Source organism: Camelus bactrianus, chromosome 15 (genome assembly GCF_048773025.1).
Source record: "Camelus bactrianus isolate YW-2024 breed Bactrian camel chromosome 15, ASM4877302v1, whole genome shotgun sequence".
In the NCBI taxonomy this organism is placed as follows: Eukaryota; Metazoa; Chordata; class Mammalia; order Artiodactyla; family Camelidae; genus Camelus; species Camelus bactrianus.
Window position 1 is genome coordinate 23,513,938 of NC_133553.1, and position 9,846 is coordinate 23,523,783.

Consider the following 9,846-nt stretch of genomic DNA (forward strand, 5'->3'; position numbering starts at 1 on the left):
CCGGGGGTCTAAAAGGGCGGGAGGAGCACGCCCCGGGCTTCCCAGCCTTGCAGCCTCCTCTCTGCAAAGAAGAAAAGCAAGTGGCTTTTGGCGCGAAAGCCTTGGCGCCTCCCCTGATTTTTATGGAAATCAAGAGGGCGGGGTAAAGCCGCTTTCCTCTGCCTTTCTCCCTCCCCCTTGTCTGTGCCGCAGCCCCCTTCTCTCCCCGCCCCCCGGGTGTGTCAGATTTTTCAGTTAATAATATCCCCCGAGCTTCAAAGCGCAGCCAGTGACAGTCATCTGTCTGGACGCGCTGGGTGGATGCGGGGGGCTCCTGGGAACTGGGTTGGAGCCGAGCTAGCGCTAGCCAGGCGCAAGCGCGCACAGACTGCAACCACCCGAGGACCACCCCCCGCCCCCTGGCCACCCGGGGACCCCCGCACAGGATCGCCTCTGGATCCCCGGCAGTCGGCGGGAGGTAAGGAGCGGGGGTTGCAAACCGCTCGGCGCCCTGGGAGCTGCGAGCGCGGCGGGAAGGCAAGCCCCGGACCCGATCGCGGCTGGCGCACAGGGCGCCCGACTAATGCCCAGGGGACTGTTTCTCCTTCCGAAACAAAACCATCTCGGGGTTTTCCCTGAAAAGCCAGTTCCAGTTCCGAAGGCTCCCGGGCTGAGAGAGACCCGCCCTAATCCTTTTACTGCCCTTGCCAGGGGTTGTAATGGCTTCATCGAAAAGAAATTCACCCTTCTCTTAGAACATTTGTCTGCATTTGAGCTGACGGGGAGCCGGTGCGTCCCCACCCCGAAGCTGGGTTCTTCTCCAAAGGGTTCTCCCAGAGGAAGAAGAGGAGGGTTAAGCAGGGCGAGGCCGTTGCGGTGGTAATCTGGGTCACCGCTGTTCCAGCTCAGAGAGGACGCGCGGCTCTCCCGGCGACCCTCCCCGCGCTGGTGCCCCTGAACCATTCCCAGGGACTGGGGTTCAGGCTCTTACCTCTCCCTTTAAGAGGACGTTGTTGGGGGTTTGGAACAGCGGGGGTGGGGTTAGAGAGGTTCAAAATCAGCTATTGGCAGTACATTTCCTGCAGCGGGTAAATGCCGGGAGACGTCTGCTCAAAATCGGGGGTAGTGGGTTCTGGATTTGAGTGCTTGCTGTTGGTCTCGGTCTAGAGAAAGGATTTTTCCATTTGCAAAGTTTCCCAACCACCCCCCACCCCCATTATCGCTTGCACTCTGGAGGTTGCAATTTTACAAAAGGGGGAATTGAGGGTACTCCAAATCCTATACCTATTAGCCGGGTTGGAGCCCCAGGCTTCCTTTGAGCAGCTGGCCTGACTTGGGTGCAACCGGGGTTGTCGGCGAGCTGGTGGGAGCTAGAATTCTGCAGCCTGGAACAGCCCCCTCCCCCAGGCAGTGCCTTGTGTGAATGAAATGGCAGTTTCCAAAGTTGCAGAGCCACGCCACCACCCCCCGCATCTGCATGCCCCCTCCCACCCCCTGTCGTAGACAGCTTGTACACAAAAGGAGGGAGGGAGAGAGCGAGAAGACACAACTTCCTCCACCTTCGGGAGCATTGGGCGGAGTGGGGGGCTTTGGAGGAGAGATTGAGGAACCGGGTGAGAGGGGGGTGACCGCTGCTGTCTCCCCCCGCACCCCATCCGGCTCCGCTTGCCAACCCTTTCCTGGTGTGTCTGTCGGTTGCAGTGTCGGAGGTTGGCGCGGGCCCCCGCCCTCCGCGCCCCCCACGGGAAGGAAGCACTCCCCGAACTAAAAAGAGCGGAGCGAAAAGAAGCCCTCATTCGGCGGCCAGGAGGCGAGCCGATGCCGAGCTGCACCGCGTCCACCATGCCGGGGATGATCTGCAAGAACCCAGACCTCGAGTTTGACTCGCTGCAGCCCTGCTTCTACCCGGATGAAGATGACTTCTACTTCGGCGGCCCTGACTCGACCCCCCCGGGGGAGGACATCTGGAAGAAGTTTGAGCTGTTGCCCACGCCCCCGCTGTCTCCCAGCCGTGCCTTCCCGGAGCACAGCCCGGAGCCCCCGAACTGGGCCACCGAGATGCTGCTGCCCGAGGCCGACCTGTGGGGCAACCCGGCCGAGGAGGACGCATTCGGCCTGGGGGGCCTGGGCGGCCTCACCCCCAACCCCGTCATCCTCCAGGACTGCATGTGGAGCGGCTTCTCGGCCCGCGAGAAGCTGGAGCGCGCTGTGAGCGAGAAGCTGCAGCACGGCCGGCCGCACGCAGCGGGGCCCGCAGCCCCGGCCCAGGGCGCCGGCGCCACCAGCCCCGCGGGCCGCGGGCACGGAGCGGTGTCTGCGGGGACGGGCCGCGCTGGGGCCGCCCTGCCGGCCGAGCTCGCCCACCCGGCTGCCGAGTGTGTGGATCCCGCTGTGGTCTTCCCATTCCCGTTGAACAAGCGCGAAGCCGCGCCCGCCACCCCGGCCGGTGCCCCCGCGGCAGGCGCCGCGGTCGCCTCGGGGGCGAGCGCCGCAGCCCCGGCGGGAGCTCCGATGGCCACACTTCCGCGCGCAGGCGGTCGCCCGGCCAGCGGCGGTGACAAGGCCCTCAGCACCTCCGGAGAGGACACCCTGAGCGACTCAGGTAAAGACCGAGCCAGGGTCCGACTGCCTCCCTGAGGTCCTGGGGCTGGGGATGGCGCTCCGTTTGTTGCTGTTCATGGGTTTCGGCTCTTGGGGGAGAGTATTTTGGAAGTAGTCCTGGTGGCTGAGAGGTGGGCTTTTTCAAGCTTCATCCCCAGGTTAAGGAGGACCTGGTGAAAGGTGTAAGGGGGTGTTCTCCAGAGCCTCACCTTCGTTGAAGTTCCTTCAGCCCCTGCCCGGAGCCTGACTCCATCACTGGGTGCCCCTACCCACCATGTCTCTCTGCAGCATGGTCTGAGCAGTAAAATTAGGAAAAGTTGAATGGCTAAAGCCGGATTGGTATTCAGGGATGGCTAGCTGCATTACTTGGGCAGAAACCTGTTAGCCCAGGGGTGGAAAAGGACTGTGGCCCAGATCAGGGATGGAGAGATCCCCAAAAAGGAAAAGCCTGTGCAAAATCCTATTCAGGGCGCAGAAAGTTAAAGGAGGGATTGCACAGATGGCGAGTATCCATGTGATTTTTTTTCAAACCTGGGTACTCTTCTCCCCCTCCTTCAGTGGGTGGTGGGCTATTTGCTCCTGGTCCATGGCCAGCAGGCGGCGATATGCTGGCCAGCAGGCGGGCCAAGGATCTGAAAGGCTGGGAGTGGTGGGGCCACCCCTCCCTCCCTCCCTTCAGCAGCTGGCGGCCAGTACAACAGCGGTTGGTTGTGTACATTCTCAAGGGGCCAGCTCTTTACAGTGTGCAATGAGAAGCCGGCTGGTTTGGTCTTCTAGCCTGAATTCCAGGACTAATTTCAGATCCGAGTTGTGTTTTGTAACCCGGTGCCCTTCAAGGTGAGGGCGGGCACTTCCTCAGCAGGCCCTCCAGGAATGCACACACCCTGATTAGTCCTATTGTGTGGCTCCTACTTAAACTGAAGGGTAGAGTTAAAATCGAGACTTTGCCTGGAGGTGGAGAACTCTCCCCAAGTACTGGAATGGCCCTTGTCCTTGGAGCTGGGAGCCTGGGACCTTGAAAACCAGTGTGGCCAGAATGCAGGTGGATAAAAAGCCTCAATTTCCTCCAAGACTGAGGACGGATTCATCTGAGGTTCCTGGAAGGAAACTTGGTGATAAGCCTCCAGTTTGAACGGGTCTGTCCCTTTAATGTCTGTGCCTTGACAGCTTTCGGTGAGGAAGCACTTCCTTCCAACAGCTGTCTTCTTGGCAGAAAACCAAAACATTGGCTTAAAGGGACCCACAGACTGGAACAGCCTCACATTTCGGCTTTAGAACAAATCCCACAATTGTTCAGCTTTCCGGTCCCCTTCAGATCAAGCAGAAGTTGTGTTTTGATTTTCATGCTTGCATTTTAAACAATAATTTTCTACCCGAGCATGGCAGTAGATGAGGAGAGAGGGGAAATGCACACGGGATGCTACACGTTGTTGTTGCTGTTGGTGGGGACTTTGAGAAGAGGTGCCACCGAACTGGGGTTTAGAGCTCCAGTGGATGATGACTTTGTAGCTAAGGTTTAATCTTTGTTAGGTGAAAAACTGCTTATGGTGTAAACATCATCATGTTCATGGAAGACAGAGTATTTAATTGCATTGTTTAGGTTTGTTTGACTTAAAATGAGACTCAACCATGTGTAGATGGCTAAAAGAGGCCCCTAAAATGAGGAGCCTCAGTTCTTAAGGATGGAAATATAAATAAGTCTATGGGGCAGACCTGTGAGGATGATAAATTTACTGAGCCTCTGTGTGTGTTATCTGTCCAGCTCAACCTATGGTGTTATCCCCATTTCACAGCTGGGGAAACTGAGGCTTAGATTAAGGAACTTGCCCAGGGTCATGCAACTAGTATGTGACGGAGCCGGGATTCTGTCTGACTCCAAAGCCAAGTTCTTTCTGTTTCTGCCACCTGCTTAAGCCTGAATGGAGGATGAAATGCTAGGAGTATGAGGAGTAATGCCAGCCACAGGCCAGGGCCTGCTGTGAGAGACGATTTAATTCATATGTGCCTCACCGTGAGACTAACTCTCCTCTTGTTCTCAAAGATGATGAAGATGACGAGGAGGAAGATGAAGAAGAGGAAATTGATGTGGTGACAGTGGAGAAGCGGCGGTCCTCCAACAGCAAGGCCGTCACCACCTTCACCATCACTGTGCGTCCCAAGAGCGCGGCCCTGGGCCCGGGGAGGGCCCCGTCGGGGGAGCTGATCCTTAAACGCTGCGTCCCCATCCACCAGCAGCACAACTACGCCGCCCCATCGCCCTATGTTGAGAGCGAGGACGCGCCGCCCCAGAAGAAGATAAAGAGCGAAGCATCCCCACGTCCCCTCAAGAGCGTCGTTCCCCCAAAGGCCAAGAGCTTGAGCCCCCGCAACTCTGACTCAGAGGACAGCGAGCGCCGCCGCAACCACAACATCCTGGAGCGCCAGCGCCGCAACGACCTGCGGTCCAGCTTCCTCACGCTCAGGGACCACGTGCCAGAGCTGGTGAAGAATGAGAAGGCCGCCAAGGTGGTCATTTTGAAAAAGGCCACCGAGTACGTCCACTCCCTCCAGGCCGAGGAGCACCAGCTCTTGCTGGAGAAGGAGAAGCTGCAGGCAAGACAGCAGCAGTTGCTAAAGAAAATTGAACACGCTCGGACTTGCTAAACATTTCTCCGAACTGGACAGTCACTGCCACTTTGCACATTTTGATTTTTTTTTTTTTTTAAACAAACCTTGTGTTGACATTAAGAATGTTGGTTTACTTTCAAATTGGTCCCCCGTCGAGTTTGGATCTGGGTGGGGAGCAGGACATGGGGGGTTCTCCCAGGACCCCAGGACCTCGGGAGAGGGCCTGTGTGATGGGATGCTGGGTGGCCCTGGCGGTTTTCCTCCGCGTCACCTCCGAGATGGCGGTCAGAGTCCGTGACAGTTGGGGAGCCTTCTGGGGCTGTCGAAGTCACCTTGTTTGTTCCAAGTTTCCAGACAGAAAGTCATTCCTTTTTAAAATGGTGCTTAAGTTCCAGCAGATGCCACGTTGGGGTTTGCCATTTGAGACCCCTGGGGAACATTTCTGTAAATACCATTGACACACCTGCCTTTTGTATACGTCCTGGGTAATGAGAGGTGGCTTTTGCGGCCAGTATTAGACTGGAAATTCATACCTAAGTACTGTAATACCTCAATGTTTGAGGAGCATGTTTTGTATACAAATCTATTGTTAATCCTTGTTATGTACTGTACTAATTCTTACACTGCCTGTATACTTTAGTATAATGCTGATACATAACTAAATTTGATACTTATATTTTCGTATGAAAATGAGTTGTGAAAGTTTTGAGTAGATATTACTTTATCACTTTTTGAACTAAGAAACTTTTGTAAAGAAATTTACTATATATATATGCCTTTTTCCTAGCCTGTTTCTTCCTGTTAATGTATTTGTTCATGTTTGGTGCATAGAACTGGGTAAATGCAAAGTTCTGTGTTTAATTTCTTCAAAATGTATATATTTAGTGCTGCATCTTATAGCACTTTGAAATACCTCATGTTTATGAAAATAAATAGCAATTAAATGACGCAACTTTTCTTTTCCTTAATAGCAACGGTTAAACTCTTAAGATGCAGCCATGAATAGTGCATACCCTAGGGAGAGAACTTGGTTTCCACAGTCATCATATATTTATACAGTCCTGGTTGGGGAGGGGCTGTTATCCCCCTTGAGGTGGAGGGAACTGCGCTTAGGAAGGTTAAGATACTACTTCAGGATTACACAGAATACGTATGTTATTACTGTGTATTGCAGCAAAAGCACCAGATAGTTTACAAAACACTTTCCTGTAGGTTGGCCATTTAACCAAATTAAGCTAGGACATCAGACCCTTTAGAATGAGGATTAAAATTAAGACATGGAGTTGTGCACCTTGGCTGTACTTGGTGTCGGTAACCTTTGACCCATTAGCGGTTGGCTTTACATTTTGACATAGGGTGTAGTTTGTCCCCCAGAAGATCACGTTCATCAGAATTTACTAGGACCTGTGCAAGTTTCTATGCTAAGCACTGTAGAAAAATAAAGATGAAGTTGGTCCCTTCCCTGAAGAACTCACCATCTGATTCACCAAGGTAACTCAGGGAGTGACAGCTGTGTGGCCCAGATCAAAGTCCCTTGTCCCTTGAGGAGAGGCACTGCTCCGTGTTAGTGTAGCTCTGCCCACTTTGTGCTCCTGCCACACGAACTGGTGTTTCAGTTGTCTGGACTGCCCTGTGGCATCAGGATTATTCTTGGCAGGTTCTGGAGGACAGCCAGGGCTGGTGGGTTGGGGGAGAGGGGTGCACAGTGGAGCTGGGAGGAAATTTCAGAGTCCCTAATGGGAGGTGGTATCCTTGCTTGGGAGGCGTTCAGCTTCTCAGAACTGTACGAATATATATATCTTTAGGTGAAAGGTGGTACTCAAGGCTACGTCTCTAAGGTTTCATTCATCTCAGATTTTAGCTTTGGACTGAGAAGTTGGCTTTCCTCAGAAGAACACAGGTCCTGGGATGAGAAAGGGCTTTGCTGGCTTGCCCAGGCCATGTGGGTCCCTGTCTGCTCTGGCTATTTCACAAAGGCCAGTGGAGTTTAGAATTTGAGGTATTCATGGCTTACAGCCATGTTTCCTAAGCTATGAGGTTGATATTGCCATGGACCTTTACAGGTGATAAGACTATGTCGAAAATTCAGGCAAAATTCTCTCTACTTAAATCTCCCTACTTGCCACCATCCCTAAATAGAAAATAACTCTCTCTGAAAGTCCTTTTTGAATTGTCATTCAAATAGACTTCCTGTCCCTTTGCATTTTACAGGCCCCAAATCGCCAAGCTGCATGGAGTCATGAGCTAAAAGAAAGTTAAGAAATCTCAAAGTAATTGAGATTCTTGAAACCCAGCTCAATCACCCCAATTTCTTTTTTGTGGTCCCCATCAGGGCCTCCCTAGACTTTTCAGATGAGACAGAACTCTATCCGTGGAGGAGGTATACCGTTGAGATGAATGAGGCCCTAAACTAATTCCTAGCAGGCTCCATTTTTGCTCTGGCTGCTGGGAAGCTCAGAGCCAAATTCAATGCTCTCATTCTACATCCTTGAAGCCCATTCTCTCCAATGTATTTGTGATCTTTTGTTTTTCATTGTAATTTAATGACCTTTTTTGTTGTTGTTCTTGATTTAATGTTACATTAAAGAGAACTTTTTGATTTGGGTGAATCACAAATAAATTAAAATATTAAAACTAAAGTAAAACACCTCTTATTTGCCTTTTCCTGGCCCAGCTGAGGGAAAGTGTCACTCAGTTTAGCTCTACAATTATCTATAAAGCAATTGCTGTTGTCACAGAAGAATTGAACCACTCCTTTCAATAACACGAGAAACCTCTGCATTCCAAGAACAGTTTTGAGACTGAGAAACTGCTCTGTATCAGTTAGATCAATAAGTCATAGGACTTAGATGGCACGTAGAGATCAATCATCTCACTGAATTACTTCGTTTTACAGAATGTGGTTGGGGGATCCTGTATCAAATGAGTGGCCGAACCTGGGACTGGAGTTTGTTGATGGTCAACCCTGTGGTCTTTCCACGGCATTGGCTTTCCAGCTGCTCCTTTGGTAGCCTCCCTACCTCCTTGGCTCATCCAGCCACCTACAGCGTGCCTCCATAGTAATCCTTCTACATAGCTGGCTTTGCGTAATAACTTACAAAGTTTCCCCACCACTTAGAGGGTAAAGTCCAAATCCTTCAGCCCGGCCCATGAGGCTGCTTCCACCCTGGCTCACCATCCCCGTTATCCCCTGCCCACCCATAGGCGCTCCTCACATCAGCACCGCTAGGTACAAGCTCTCTTTCTCACCTTTGATTGGTTCCTTCATATTCCCTCCTTCTGGGTCGCCCAGATTCTGTTTATTAAAGTCCTTTTCAACCTTGAATGACAAACCCAAAGTCATCTCTTTCAGGAAGCCTTTCTCATACCCCTGGGAGCAGGGGAAGTTGGGAGCTTCTCCAGCTCTTAATCCTGTATCTGCTTGGGAGATAAAAGAGGTGTTCTCATCACCCTCTGGGACCTCCTTGACCATGGGGTCCCCTAAAGCAGGTACAGCGACCCAATCACCTCTGATTCTTCAGCCCTGGCCTGGTGGCCGACAGATGACAGGGCCTTGGCAGAGGCCAGCAGAGTGGCTGGCGGTTGAGTGGGCAGCAGAGGAAGAAACACGGGGGGACCATTACGCCAGTGCCTCCTGCTAGCCAGGTTCCCGAACTCTCAGGCTGATGCAGACGCCGAAGCGCATCCATTAGGTGTCAGTGAGCATTGGAACTGACTCCTGAAAGTAAAGATGAAACACACTTGGAGGCCTGTCTTTAGGGAGCCCACAGTCTGGAAGGGAGTTAAGTCTGGGGGCCTGGGTAGGAAGAGAGGGGACAGGAGGGACGGCGGGTTGCAGGGGGACGGTTGAGCAAGCTTATGAGGGGTCCTGTGGCTGCGTCAGGCTCTTCCAGGCCCCCGGTTTGGACCTCACTGTTGGAGGATGCTGGCTTGCTGCTCTGCCACAGACCTAAGGAGGCTTGTATGCTTGTCTGAGGCCACAGATCATCTGCATTGTAGTGACAGTGGTTACAGCCCTCCCGCCTCTGTGTAGCACTGGAGAGGTGACTCAGGTTTTTACCTTGACTCTCACAATCCTCCGGTGCTGGCCAGCCCATCCTCTACCCATGTAGGGAGTTGGGTCTTCTGGGTTTGACTTTCATTTGTCCTCATGATGGCGAGCTTCTGAAAATCCTGATTTGGGTTGTTCTTAGAAACAGAGGTTATTACATTTGGAAGAGGCTTAGAAGCTGTTGAGCTGAGGGGCCCATTTCAGAAGTGGAACCCCAGATCGGAAAGAAACGGCAGAGGGCCTGCTGACTTCTCTTTTTTCTTTCTTTCTTCCTTTCTTTCTCTCCCTCCCTCCCTTCCTTACTCTTCCCTCCCTTCCTCTTCTCTCTCTTTCACCACAAACATTTACTTCACACCTACTTTGTGTCAAGCATGGTTCCCTGTGTTTGGGAGACATCAGGGAAGAAAAAAGACAAAACTTCCCCAAGCTGGTGCTTCAGGGAGTTTAGGAGAGTGACAATGAAAAGAAACAATAAAAAGAAAAATAAACAACTAAATTAAATAGCATCTCATAAAGTGGTGAATGCTATCAAAGATAAGTAGAACAGGATGGAGGAATTCAGGGATGCCACCGCTGGAGGGAGGAGGGTTGCAGTCTGGAGGAGGACG

At 52.3% G+C, this 9,846-nt stretch overlaps 1 protein-coding gene across 2 annotated transcripts; it reads left to right on the top strand.

Moving 5' to 3' along the window:
* The first annotated feature begins 221 nt into the window (after positions 1 to 221).
* Positions 222 to 6,134, top strand: MYCN (MYCN proto-oncogene, bHLH transcription factor). Of its 2 annotated transcripts, XM_074341685.1 has the most exons (3): positions 317 to 457; positions 1,681 to 2,581; positions 4,622 to 6,134. In XM_074341685.1, the coding sequence occupies exons 2-3, from the start codon at positions 1,798 to 1,800 to the stop codon at positions 5,221 to 5,223; spliced, it is 1,386 nt and encodes a 461-aa protein (XP_074197786.1). In that variant the 5' UTR covers positions 317 to 457; positions 1,681 to 1,797; the 3' UTR covers positions 5,224 to 6,134. The 2 variants fall into 2 exon arrangements, with proteins under 2 accessions (XP_074197787.1, XP_074197786.1); XM_074341686.1 differs by lacking the exon at positions 1,681 to 2,581 and having other exon boundaries at positions 222 to 457.
* Positions 6,135 to 9,846: the final 3,712 nt, after the last annotated feature.

Bases quoted from the DNA above. Each gene is read 5' to 3' on its own strand.
- MYCN (XM_074341685.1), top strand. From the start codon at position 1,798: ATGCCGAGCTGCACCGCGTCCACCATGCCGGGGATGATCTGCAAGAAC. The intron at 2,582-4,621 runs GTAAAGACCGAG...TTGTTCTCAAAG, and splicing joins GGACACCCTGAGCGACTCAG to ATGATGAAGATGACGAGGAG.